The sequence below is a fragment of the Schistocerca cancellata genome, chromosome 5 (assembly GCF_023864275.1).
Source record: "Schistocerca cancellata isolate TAMUIC-IGC-003103 chromosome 5, iqSchCanc2.1, whole genome shotgun sequence".
In the NCBI taxonomy this organism is placed as follows: Eukaryota; Metazoa; Arthropoda; class Insecta; order Orthoptera; family Acrididae; genus Schistocerca; species Schistocerca cancellata.
Window position 1 is genome coordinate 15378397 of NC_064630.1, and position 14357 is coordinate 15392753.

At 41.7% G+C, this 14357-nt stretch overlaps 1 protein-coding gene across 1 annotated transcript in view; it reads left to right on the forward strand.

Moving 5' to 3' along the window:
• The window catches only part of LOC126187878 (nuclear pore complex protein Nup155), a 261223-nt gene that overhangs the window by 233800 nt on the left and 13066 nt on the right, over window positions 1-14357 (forward strand). Inside the window, 3 exon segments of the mRNA XM_049929211.1 lie at window positions 991-1222; window positions 9532-9652; window positions 10567-10689. Of these exon segments, the coding sequence (XP_049785168.1) occupies window positions 991-1222; window positions 9532-9652; window positions 10567-10689 (476 nt within the window).

A 14357-nucleotide genomic window follows, 5' to 3' on the forward strand; every position in this document is an offset into this window, starting at 1 on the left:
TGTTGGGCATCATTTGGCATGGTGAAACTCTGGGAGAAGGTTTGCCATGGTGAAAGTAACTCTGCTGCAAGAGGTATCTTAAAACCAAACAGGAAAAAACATCACCACAATTAAATTACTTTTCAGGAAAGCAACACAGGGCAGTCAGCATACATGGAGTTGGGCAGGCTCTAACAGTTTCTATAAGCGATACAGACCACACGAACAGCAGATCCAAACTTCCTGGAAAGCACAAATTCATAACTCAGGGAAGAATCACATAGGGCAGAGCAGTAACACCAGAGGTCACTAACACCGCCAAACCAGATCTCACAGCACTGCTCGGCAACAGGAAAGAGGTGGCCTTTCAGAGCACCGAAATCAGCTAATGATGATCAAAGTCATTCCCGTTGTAATGAGTCCCTCAGAGAGGATCAGTGAAGACAGTGACCACCAGCACCTGACAACATGTTTCCTCCAACCGACTTCCTTCTCATCATCCCTGATGGCTGTCTGTTCCACTCTCGCTCACCTTGCAAACATTTAAAACCAGAAGACAAGGCACAAGAGTGCCGTGTGGCAACTGGAAGGAAACGAACCAGAAATTCGATCTACAGACTACACTTGGTATGAGCTGACACAGCTCATTCAGTTTATTTAATTAGTACCTGACCATTTTAGCATAGCAGGCATTATGTGGGGCAAGTTAATTTAAATGCAAACACTTCTGCATATTCCTCGCTGATTGGCTGTTGATCTATGGACGTAACTCCACAGCAGTACATTTACAATCTATGGCTATCTGGAAAAATTTGCTTGATTTGGTGTCCTCGACCCACCTCTGGCCTCTCCAGGTTATTTTCCTCCATGCTGGATAACAAAATAACTTTAGAGTAGATTATAGGTACCTTGTGAACTGCAGCCATAAAATGTCATAATTTTGTCATGATTAGATATTAAAAAAATACTTAATAACACGATGATATGCTATGTCACTAATTTCATGTGCAGTTGTATGAAGACTACGCTGAGCCTTTTGGGTTGTGGGATTGCAAGCTGGCAATTGTGCACTGTGCCGGTCACCTTGATGCTTATCTCATCGAAGCAATATGGCGAAAAATCATTGAAGCGGAGATACTGTCATGTGGTTCGATTTCTCCTAATGATGTTATGGCGGTGGTAATGGGAAAAGTGAAATCACTTGGACAGGAATATTCAGCATCAGCCATATGTGTTCCTGTTGGTAAGCAAACTCAATTTTCTGATAACTATGGAAATACTGTCATGTTGCTGTTAATGTTTCTCATTATTTGAATGTAGGTTTTTGTTGTATTAAATGATTTAAATATAATCAATTGTAAACACACAACAGACTTCAATGAAACTGGCAGTTTGCTAGACAACATTGGAGACATGTTGTTACTGTATAATTTTTTTTATTTTTATTTATTTATTTATTTATTTATTTATTTATTGTATTTATTTATTTATTTATTTATTTATTTTGAGAATCCGGCAGGCGTTCACTGACCAGTCAAAAGGCATTACTGCAAGACTTCATGAACCTATCTAATACTCTTTCTGAGTGTAGGTGCTCAGTTTCCTCAACTGCTCAAATATGTGGTTTTAAGTTCTTGATGTTAGCAAGCATGGGAAGGAAAACCCCCTCCTCTTTTGAAATAGGTGCACATGAAGTAATTTGAAGCAGCAAGATCATGAGAACAAACAGTATCACAGAAATGGAAAACTCGTGTCTCCCACACAATGTGTCCTTGCTGAGTCAGCTCACTCACTGACTCCAGTGCTCTGGGAGTTTATGTTATGCAGTATACCTGTGCACCAGTCTACATAGTCTTAATTGCTTAATCATTTTCAGTTAATTAAATAAAGTAGTTCAATAAATCCTGTAGCTTATACATATGAACATTGATCTTCCCTTTGGGTGCTTGCCTCCATCTCGGTATCAAAATGAAAAAATGGTTTCATTGGTCACCAGAACAGTTACAAAATTTCAGAGTTCAGACGAATCTTCTCAGTTTTTAATTTCAAACCAATGTATAAAATGTAGACATATCTCTGGTGAGAGTCTGTAGTATCAGGGCAAGTCAATCTGCTTAGCTAACCAGAATGTTTTGTGGTACCCTGTACACAATATACATTGTCAGATTTTCATTCAGTTCTAGCATATTGACCTGTTTCCTAGCCATTGTCTTACTCACTGGTTTAGCTCTTGGCGAGGACTGTTCCATCCTTGTCATCATCACCATAGAAGTGTTTCACATATTTATTTAATTTTTAAGTGGACAGCAACAGTAAACACCATTTTGGGGAAGGATTAGTAGGCAAAGTTACGAGATAATGCAGACAGGCTTTTTCATTGAGTTCTACAATGCCATTTAGCCAGTAATGGCTAATGCACTTTTTTAAAAATGAGAAGGTGAACATCCCAAGATCCAAGAGAGCCAGGAAGATACAAGCTGGATTACATTATGTGAAGAAATATTGGGTTTATAAGGGGTCCCAACATGTGAAAGCAGTTCAGTGTAAAGTTTTGCAAATTCAATGAAATTCTCAGAAAAATACACTATACAGTGAGGTATGTTAATATAAAATTTTATGCAAGAACCAATGGGGAATAACAACGAGAAATGAAGAGAGAAGTGCCCAGATTAAAAAGGGCGTAAGGCAGTGCCCAGATTAAAAAGTGTAAGGCAGGGCTGCAGCCTTTCTCCTCTACCATTCAACCTTAGTGTACTGCAGCGCCAAAGAAACTGGTATCGGCATGCATATTCAAAAACAGATATATTTAAACTGGCAGAATATGGCACTTCGGACGACAAAGCTTATATAAGACTTGCTCGATCTGTTACTGCTGCTAAACTGGCAGGCTATCAAGATTTAACTGAGTTTGAACATGGCATTATAGTTGGCACACGAGCGATGGGACATAGCATCTCAGAGGTAGCGATGAAGTGAGGATTTTTCCATATGGCGATTTCACGAGTGTACTGTGAATATGAGGAATGCGGTAAAACGTCAAATCTCTTAAATCGCTGCAGTCTGAGAAGGATCCTGCGAGAATGGGGCCAATGACAGAAGAGAATCATTCAATGTGACTGAAGTTCAACAAATGAGATGAATTCGCAATTGCAACTAATGACTACCATCAGCTGTAGAATGGAATGACGACAATGAAACTTCGTGCCAGACCGGGACTTGAGTCTAGATTTCCCGCTTACCTGAGCAGCTGCCTTACCATTTGGCTATCTATGCATGACTCATGGCAATTGCGATTTCATGTGATGTGTTTCGTAAGGGCTGTGGTCACCGCAGTGCATTGTCATTGGAATAACACTGCAATATCGAAGTTCAAGCCTTCCGCAAATTGCTGCCGTTCTCAGTGGTGGGCCATCAAAAAGTGGCAGCGTGTGAACCATGTAACGTCATCGACATGGGCTTTTAGAACTGAAGACCCACTCATGTACCCTTGATGATGATTGCATGACACAAAGCTTTATGCCTCGCTTGGGCCCGTCAACACTGACATGGGACTGTTGTTGAAAGGAAACATGTTGCCAGGTCAGATGAGTCCCAGTTCAAATTGTGTCGAGTGGATGGATGTGTACTGGTATGTAGATGACCTCATGAATACATAGAACTTGCATGTCAGCAGGGGACTGTGAAAGCTGGTGGAGGTTCTGTTATGGTGTGGGGCGTGTGCAGTTGGAGGGTTAAGAGACCCCTGATACGTCTCGATACGAGTCAGACAGGTAGCACGTACGTAAGCATCATGTTAGATCACCTACATCCATTCGTATCCACTGTGCATTACGACGAACTTGGACAATTCCAGCAGAACAATGCAACACTCTCACATCCAGAATTGCTACAGAATGGCTCCAAGAACACTCTTCCAAGTTTAAACACTTCCACTGGCTACTAGACTCCCCAGACATGAACATCATTGATTGAGCACATCTGGAATGCCTTGCAATGTGCTGTTCAAAAGAGATCTTCACCTCCGCGTACTCTTACGGATTTATGGACAGCCCTGCAGGATTCATGGTGTCAATTCCTTCTAGCACTACTTCAGACATTAGTCAATTCCATGCCACAATGTATTGAGGCACTGCTGCATGTTTGTGGGTGGTCCTTCATGATATTAGGCTGATGTACCAGTTTCTTTGGCTCTTCTGTGTATTAAGAAACAGTGATGGAAATGAAAAAGAAAAGTTCAAGAGAAGCATTTAAATTCAGAGCAAAAGGATAACAGTGATAAGATTACTAATGACATTGCTATCCTCAATGAAAGTGAGAAAGAATTACATGACAAGTTCAGTGGAATCAACAACCTAATGAACACAGAATGCGGAATGAGAATAAAATAAGAAAAATGAAGTTATTGATAAGCATCAAAAATAAGACCATCTACAAAATTATGTGGGATTTTCTTATCACTGAGGGTCTAAAAGCAATCAATATTTGTGCTTCCATAAATGAAATGTTGTCACAAATCCATATTCACTAACAGATTTCATTGATTACAATGACAAATATGAGATTGCTCCCTGGATTCACTTGCGCTGTGTTCCAAGTATTAACAATTAACTAGAAACATTGAAATGAAATGATTGTGTGACATTGTTGGCCGGGATGTCCCATTCAGGTTCGGCCGCCAAGTGCAAGTCTTATTTCAGTCGGCACCACATTGGGCAAATTGCGGCCAATGACGAGGATGAAATGATGACAACGCAACACCCAGTCCCTGAGCAGAGAAAATCTGTAGTCCGACCGGGAATCGAACCCAGGCCCAGTGCATGGGAGGCAAGCACGTTACCACCCAGCTAAGCAGGCGGACACCAGAAACATTAATTCAGAGTATGTGGTTTATTGGTATGTTACCCCAAAATGTCATGAATTGCGCTATTTGAAACAGAGCCAATGTTGCACATAACATCCTTTATTACCATCAGCAAACAGAAATATTTCAGAATTATCTTTAATACTAAAGGGCATATCATTTATATAAATAAGGAACAGGAGTGGCTCCAGCACAGATCCCTGGGCACCCCCCCCCCCCTTTCCCCCATTTGACTGTTCCCCACTCAGACCTCACATCACAGCCATTCTCAACACTGTGAATAAAGATCTTCTGCTGTCTGTTGTTAAAGTAGGTGGTGAACCGATTGTGAGCTACTCCCCGTATTCCATAGTGGTGCAACTTCTGGAGCAATATTTTGTAATCAACACAATTAAACGCTTTAGGTAAATCAAAGAACATGCATAGTGTTCAAAAGCAATTTGCCACTCTGAGATGAAAATTTTGGCACGTGAGAGAAATTTGTGGCAGTTCGCATCAAATCAGTCGGAAGACTGAGGATTAAAAAGAACTGACTTGGGACCAGAAGCACTTTATTTCCATGTAAGAACTCTGTTTCTATTTATCTCCATAGTCATATTAATAATGGGAAACACAGCTGGTTTAAATTATGCATAACCAACAGACTGCAAGAAGTTGTGCTGTATAATTCAAACAATGTTGGGAGTTGAAAAAGGGAAAAATCAGGAAGGGAGCCCCACAGCGATCCATTCTGGGTCCACTCTTATTCCTTATTATGGGCTGCAGTAAGCCCTTACAAAATTGTGCAGTTGCGTCAAGAAACCCAGTGTTGTTGGTGATTGTTTGTCAGGGCCTCATGTTCTTCCATCTAGGCTCAACAGAAAAACTTAACATGCTCCCTTAGATAATGCTTTACCTGTTCTTCTGGAACGTATGCCTTTACTGGTATGACAAAAGCACATGCTTCATGCATATTGGTGCTCCTCCTTAATATTTGTAGGTTCATAAATAACAGATTCCATCATATGTGGATAGGTAGAGGTGGGCAAACTCCTTGGCCACAAAGCTCTCTGTACCTAAACCCACAGCCCACCCACACTCTTCATATATTAATGATGTATGTAACTGGAAGTTCGTTTTGTACTTAAAGAAAAGGCATCAGTTCTGAAGAATAACCTTTAACTGAAAGAATGCCATCTGTATTACAACAGGGTGTAATATGCCCCAGGACAACTGGGAAATCTGAGAAAAATCCAGGAATTTTTAATTCTTTTAGTTTTCAGTTAAATTTTTGTAATTTTGAGCAGTAAGAATTGATACCCTAACAAAGGCTTTTACTTTAGCCCACTACTGCAGCAGTAAAACATAAATGAGAGAATGGCACTAAAATAAAATTTTAGTTGCAAAAGAAATACGTCATTTACAATAATAACAACAACAACAACAACAAAACACAGTCCACACAAACATCTGCTGACAGCAAAATCTGTCAGAGGTTTTAGGACAAAGCTTGTGCATACTTCATAACAATAAACAATGCAATGGCACAGGAAGTAAACTGCAGCTTTCAGTAATATCTGCAAGCGTTTATTGCAAGGTAGTTAATAATGCATAACATCTGGTATTACAATATTAAAGGCTCTTCCTGGTATGGTCTGAAAGCTGTGTAGTGCTGCGGTGTGAGTGCAGTTGGCGCCATGTCATACTGTATAGGGCACGGTAGATGCCTGGTGATCGAAACAGTGGCGAGGGGCATGCCTGACACTGGCAGTGTTGGAAGCCTGATGAGCCAGCCAGCAGCAGCAGGAGGAGGAGGCTTCAGCAGCCACTGGCAAGGCAGCACTCAGTTAGTGACGATCACCTGGGATGCAGCAAGGCCGCGGGCCAAAAAGTATGTCAGCGGCAGCTGGGAGGATGCTCGAACAGCGGTGCTGCTAAGGACGCGGTGATGCTGTAGAGGCAGTGAACATGGCCAATGTCTGGAGGTAATGGCCCAACCAGTGGCGGGCCCCAAGGACATGGAAATACTGACGGCGATGGAGGTGGACAATGAGGCACTCACTTATCTGCAGGTGCCTCGCGTAATTGCCCAGAGCTAGAGAACAGACTACCTGCTGGTGACCTTGTCAGTGCCTTAAAAAGCAGGCTGACTAATATGATCGTATTCACAAGACTAATAGCAGCGCTTTTATGAATGGTGCATGAGCAGATGTGTCTGGCTGCGCGATCGTGGATGAAAAAAGTAATTTTGCAATGGCAGTGCCATTGTAGGCAGTACACACACAAATTAGCTGAAAAGTGGTGCCTGCAGCCCAGCCCATACACAAATTGCGGGATGCAGAGGTAATGTTGGTGGTCAATGCGGCCCCGCAGGACCCAGCTAAAAGACTTTGGATTATGCACAAAGCAAATTCAACAACTTTGCTAGCATTTCTACTGCAGTAGTATGTCAGAAATTATACATTACAATTCTTCAATAGATGATTGTTACAAAGAAAATAATAAGATTTATATATTTGTGTTCAGACCACAAAATAGATGAAGAAATAATTGGAGTCACTGTGTTGCAGTATTATAACACACTATTCTTTTCTCTGTTAGACATTGGATAGCTCTTGTGTATGCAACCCCAGTACAAGAGATACAGAGTCTTTGTGCCGATAGTGTGGAAGGCGTGAAACAAGATGCAATTCTTCAGGGTACATCAGCAGATCAGGGGTTCAATGTGACTCAGGATTGATACATGTATCTTTGCTAATGGAGAGCATTTTGAACATTTCATGTAGGAAAGTGTTTCATATTGTGCTGATAGCTTCTTTTCGGGTGTGTTTTCCATGATACCTTTCTGCTACACCACGTATACAACAAGCAATTGAAGATACTGGGACCAGTGCTACACAGAAAAGAGGAGGTCGGCATAAGAGAAAAATTGTGGTAGGGCCAGATCAATCCAATCAGAAGGCTTGATGACCATTCCATTAGACAAACTGTGATTTGATCCAGTTAAATACATTACGTTGACCAATCATACGGATTTAGTGTGTTCTCATATTGGAAGTTACCTTTTATAAGCTCACATTTCTTCACATATGAAAATATTTGTAGTTTCCTATTTGTGGTCACTGTTACGAAAGAACTAGTTGGGCTATAAATGTCAAACTAGGATATGCTTAAATCCTTCGTCTGGGATACAGTTAATCTATGAACCTCATAAACTCCAGTATTTATTAGTAACTAGCTTTCTAACCATGACACTGGCCATCTAATTTTTACATCACATGTATTACATCTCATTGTACCCCTCTTGTGTCCATCTCGTCCCCCCCCCCTCTTGTGTCCAACTCTTCCTCCCCCCCCTTCACACCGTCCTCTCCTCTTCCTCCCCCCCCGTCCTCTCCTCTTCCTCCCCCCCGTCCTCTCCTCTTCCTCCCCCCCGTCCTCTCCTCTTCCTCCCCCCCGTCCTCTCCTCTTCCTCCCCCCTCGTCCTCTCCTCTTCCTCCCCCCTCGTCCTCTCCTCTTCCTCCCCCCTCGTCCTCTCCTCTTCCTCCCCCCTCGTCCTCTCCTCTTCCTCCCCCCTCGTCCTCTCCTCTTCCTCCCTCCCCCGTCCTCTCCTCTTCCTCCCCCCTCGTCCTCTCCTCTTCCTCCCTCCCCCGTCCTCTCCTCTTCCTCCCCCCCGTCCTCTCCTCTTCCTCCCCCCCGTCCTCTCCTCTTCCTCCCCCCCCGTCCTCTCCTCTTCCTCCCCCCGTCCTCTCCTCTTCCTCCCCCCGTCCTCTCCTCTTCCTCCCCCCCGTCCTCTCCTCTTCCTCCCCCCCCCGTCCTCTCCTCTTCCTCCCCCCCGTCCTCTCCTCTTCCTCCCCCCCGTCCTCTCCTCTTCCTCCCCCCCCGTCCTCTCCTCTTCCTCCTTCCTCCCCCCCCCGTCCTCTCCTCTTCCTCCTTCCTCCCCCCCCGTCCTCTCCTCTTCCTCCCCCCCCCGTCCCCCCCCCCGTCCTCTCCTCTTCTTCCTCCCCCCTGTCCTCTCCTCTCTTCCTCCTCCCCCCCGTCCTCTCCTCTTCCTCCCCCCGTCCTCTCCTCTTCCTTCCCCCCCGTCCTCTCCTCTTCCTCCCCCCCCCCCCGTCTTCCTCTATTTGTTGTCTTCCTCCTCCTCCTCCCCCCCCCCTTCTGTCCACCTCTTGTACACTCTTGTCTGTCCTCCTCCCTCCCCCCGTTCATCACCTATGCTGATCTGTTTCACTCCCACCCCCACCCCAATGGGAGGTGGTTCTTACCTTTCTGTGGAAAATTTGGTTGAAATTGATCAAATGGTTTAGGAGAAGATGTGGTTGATAGCTCTGATGTTCCACATTCCTTAGAATTTTTGTTGATATTGAGGGACAAGCGCCACCTTTATATGTGTCACAGTCAGTATGGGGCTCATTTACCTTACTCTAGTGTACATTTTGTATCTGCTTTATGTAATGCACATAGTCATTGAGTACAGGCAATAATTGCTTGGTGTGTTCCATGCAATACTCTTTTACATGCTCTGTTGCTGAGTATGAGTGTACTTACTTGAGTGGTAATGTAAAGATAGTGCTGCTGGTAGAAAACAACTGACAGTTTGTGGAAGTATTTGAGTACCTTATACCTTATAATATTAAACACTGTTTAAGCACCTGTGCCCAAAATTTTTTCCTGTAATTAATATTGATAGTAGTGTATGATATTGTGTACAGGTTTCTTGGTAAAGGAGCTGGAACTTCAGTGTTGTCGCCTGAGGGCAGATCCAGGAAAAGTGCATCCGGTGATGATTTCACTTGGTGTCTCTGTTCTGAAACTGATTCAAATATATGACACGTGAGTTCATTAGTTGGAGTTTCAAAATACATTAATTTTGATTTATGTAATTTTAGGATTTTAGCCAGAATAAGGAAAAAATCAAAGGTAGGTGTGTGTGTGTGTGTGTGTGTGTGTGTGTGTGTGTGTGTGTGTGTGTGTGTGTGTGTGTGTACCAATGGAAAATCTAGGATGGAATGTAACAATATAATGAAAAATATAGTTGCTACTCACCATCCATATAGCTGAGATGCTGAGTCACAAAGAGGCACAGCAAAAACACTGTCAAAATTAGCTTTCTGCCAACAAGGCCTTTCTCAAAAGTTGACAACATAACACACATTCACGCAAACACAACTCATATACACACATGACCATAGTATCTGACAGCTAGAGCCAGTCTGATTCTCACTCTAGCCACCTAGTCCTGTGTGAGAGAGAGTTGCTTTTGTGTGAATGTGTGTTATGTTGTCTACTTTTGGCAAAGGCCTTGTTGGCAGAAAGCTAACTTTCTGACAGTCTTTTTGTTGTGCCGTTCTGCAGCTGAGCTTCTCCACTATACGGTGAGTAGAAACTATCCTTTTCATTTTATTGTTTTATCTATATATGCACGGCATGTTCGATAAATTTTCAGTTGCCCAAAATTTAGGAAGCTTAGCAATCTACTAGATAGCATTTATTTTACTTTCCTTTCCCGATATGACACGAGAATATAGTCGGTCAAGTGCACTTCATGCTGTAGTCTCATATCTACACTGCATAATCAGCAATGTGCTGTATGTAAGTTGGAATGTACTTGAGATATGTTGTGGTAAGACTGAACATTAGAAGTTTAATAAATAATTTTGTGTTTTTTCTGTTTAGAACTTTGTTACTCTGTTATAAACAAAATAGTTTTGTGTTCTTAATAACACTTTAATAAATACTTTTTGCAGATTGATTTCGGAGACTGATTTAGTATGGTACCGATCAGGAAATGAATTCCACTTAATTGAAGTTGTTGGTAGCTTGTTGGAAGATTTTACCAACAACCCACAAATGGTTTCAGTTTCTGAAAGGTAAGCTTCTGACACACAACTCCAATCACTAACACCTAGTCGTAGAAGACAATAATTAAAAACCTTCAGTTTAGTGGTTACTACAGTCTTGCGTTTATTTATTTTCTTCTCGTAGTAACTAATGGTACATGCATGGACAACATCAACTACAGCCTGCTTGTGTGCTCAAATATGTTTCTTTATATAATTGTCCAATAATTTAATATATTGTACAATAATTCATTCACAACAGCTGTTTCTATGACAGTATTGTCACTTGCATAATAATTCATGTTAGTTCAGGGTTGTAAGGTGTTAAGGATAAGCCACTGCTTAAGTAACCTTTCAAAAATATTAAGTTAATGTCTATAGATCATTTGGTAGCATACTATTAAACATAGCTGCTTTGTCAAAAGCATCATTTCTGTTAATATTATCTTGTGTTAGACGCCCTGTATCACGGTTGTGAATTTGTATGTTCCTGTTTGTGACCTTAGCTTGTTCTTCTTTTGAAAAAAGGAGAAAATATGAAAGTGCAACAAATGAAACAGGCTAAAAGAATATAAATGTCTAACCAATGAGACTGGCATAAATTATGAAATGGCTGGTAAGGTACAGCTCTAGGATGAATGCAAGACCATAGAAGCATGTATTACGAGCAGAAATGTAGATGCTGCCTGTAGGAAAATTAAATTAGATAAAATGGAAGCAACAACATAAATCAACAGCTCAAATGTTAAGCAAGCTCCAAGCAAAGTAGGGAAGCTTAAAGGTGGAAGGAATAAAGAGGTATACAGGGGTCATGAATGTGAAGACAGTATTACAGAAAATGAATGATTACAACCATAACAAACTACCAAGTGTCTGTTTTGAAAGGCAGAGTGGTAAAGTAACAAGGAGAAATGCCAACTATTATCCGGCTATTTCAGCACTCTTCTAATCTGTAAGGAACTCCTGGAGAAGTTAAACTTAAATTTGGAGAGGTTAAGACAGCAGAAAACTTACATAAAGTAATTTGTGACATCTAGGGAAATGGCAACAACACTCACTGGCTGGAAGTGTGCCCTTACACACCCTCACATTCCATAAGGAGAGAGACTGCACAGACCCAAACTACTACCTAATGAATTTCGTTGTCCTAAACTACTACCTAATGAATTTCGTTGTAGCTAATTTCCTACAAAACATTTTGTAAAGGTTTATTACACATAATAGAAAAACAAGTGGATCATCAAATATGTGAATACCAAAAGGCTTCAGAAAATGAAGAGCCTGTGTGGAACAGATTTTTGTCTGAAAAGTATCCTCAGAGCAAGAACATTAACAGGTAGAAATACTAAAGTTGTGTTCATTGAATTTCTTTTAAAAAAGCTTATGATTCAAGCAACCGGCAGACATTCTTGAGTGTTTTAGAAGAATTTGGGATAGATGGAAAAACTAAGACACTTACAAATCACATGCTAATGGAAACCATCTCCAGAGTCAAATTTCAGAGCCCATTGAGATTAAGACAAGAATAAGGCAGAGAGATAGACTGTCACTCATTTTGTTTTAACATCGTTCTGGAAAAAACCATAAGAACATACACGTTCCCACTAAAGGAGGAGGAGTAGAAGGAATCTGTTTAGATCGAAAGGAGTAGTAGAAGGAATCTGTTTGGATCGAAAGGAGTAGTAGAAGGAGTCTGTTTGGATCGAAAGGAGTAGTAGAAGGAGTCTGTTTGGATCGAAAGGAGTAGTAGAAGGAGTCTGTTTGGATCAAAAGGAGTAGTAGAAGGAGTCTGTTTGGATCAAAAGGAGTAGTAGAAGGAGTCTGTTTGGATCAAAAGGAGTAGTAGAAGGAGTCTGTTTGGATCAAAAGGAGTAGTAGAAGGAGTCTGTTTGGATCAAAAGGAGTAGTAGAAGGAGTCTGTTTGGATCAAAAGGAGTAGTAGAAGGAGTCTGTTTGGATCGAAAGGAGTAGTAGAAGGAGTCTGTTTGGATCGAAAGGAGTAGTAGAAGGAGTCTGTTTGGATCGAAAGGAGTAGTAGAAGGAATCTGTTCAGATTGAAAGGAGTAGTAGAAGGAATCAGTTCAGATCGAAAGGAGTGTTCAGGGTGGAGTGCTTAGAGTTTGTTGATGATTTAACATTGTTAGGCAACAATGAAGAAGCAGCTGTATAAAGCTTAAAAAATTGAGATAGCACAAAAAACAAGACTTGTGGAGGGAAGGGGACATCAAAACACCACTGCACGCGCAGTGTCTGTTGCACAAGTCCATGACCACTCCACAGCTGTCTTTTACCTCCAGGAATGACCCCAGTACTCGCTTGATTGGAGGCTGAGTAGAAATCTTGGAGGCACTGGAACAAGAAAAAATCCCCACCCATATCCAAGATTGAATCTTGGAGTCCCAGGACAGGATTAAAGTGCTCTACCTACTGCACCACCACAGTCGCATACAAGCAGATTTGAATAACAAAAAAGCAATCTCGTACAATCCAAAGATTAGGTGCTACACAATGATTGTTAAGTCAGATGTAGTTTACAGTTCAGAATGTATGATATTGAATAAGAAAGGAGAAATGGAAAAAACTAAAGAATAGTTCTTTTAAAAAAAAAGGAACTCCTTGTACTGCAGAAATGAAGTGATGGTTCCTGCAAGAAGTGGAAAATGAAGATGTGCATAAGCAGTCAGATTCCATAAGCAAGAGAAATATAAAGTTTATGGGCGCCTCTTCAGAATGTGCAGATGCAGGTTGACAAAGGAAATCTTCAACTGTATGACCAAACTATAGGCGACCACAAAATGGGTTTAGGAAAATATGTGGAGGAAGTTAGGATCCATCAGAAAACATGTGGGATAAAGAGGCATTTAGAATGAAGGCTGACAAATTCAGGAGGTTTCATGAAAAGCAGAGTACAAGAACCATCATCATGTGGAAAGAGAAAAGGAGGAGGAACCTCGGTGAAAGAATGAACAAGACACTGGGATGAGAAGAATTTGACAGAGCACTGAAGAGGCCCATTTCAAAACAAGGTCCCTGTAGTGGAAAACATTGTCTCAAAATAGGCTATTTTCCTTTGTTAAAAATATGGTTCGGAGTGTTGCTATTGTGATGATTGATTATAACTATTGGCTGATGCTCTGGTGACATCACAGGCTAGGAGTAAGACGAAGCTATATGTGCATTATAGGAGCGTTAGCCAAAGTTTCAAGGGTTTTACATACTTTTACTGCAAACAGAGAGTGCTCCCTGCAACAGCATTAAACTCCCTCAAAACTAAGGAATTGTAAAACTTCTGCAAATGGATCTGTATATTGTTACTTGACTGTCGACTGTCAGTCATGAGCCATCATCCAATGCGAGCAAAATTATTCGTGGCAAAACTTATGCTAATTTCTTGTGTAGAAGGCACTCAGAAGAGATATAGCACCTAGTAGGTGTTCTGTGGCACAACAGATAGTGGATGGTTGGGTGATTTGGGGGAAGGGACCAAACAGCGAGATCATTAGACCCAGCATATGAGGGAAGGATGGGAAAAGAAGTCGACCGTGCCCTTTCAAAGAAACCGCCCCGACCACGGAACACCTAAATCAGGATGTCCAGAAGTGGGATTGAACTGTCGTCCACCCAAATGCGAGTCCACTGTGCTAACCTCTGTGCCACCACACTCGGTAAAACGGATAGTGCATTCTACTGTAATTGAA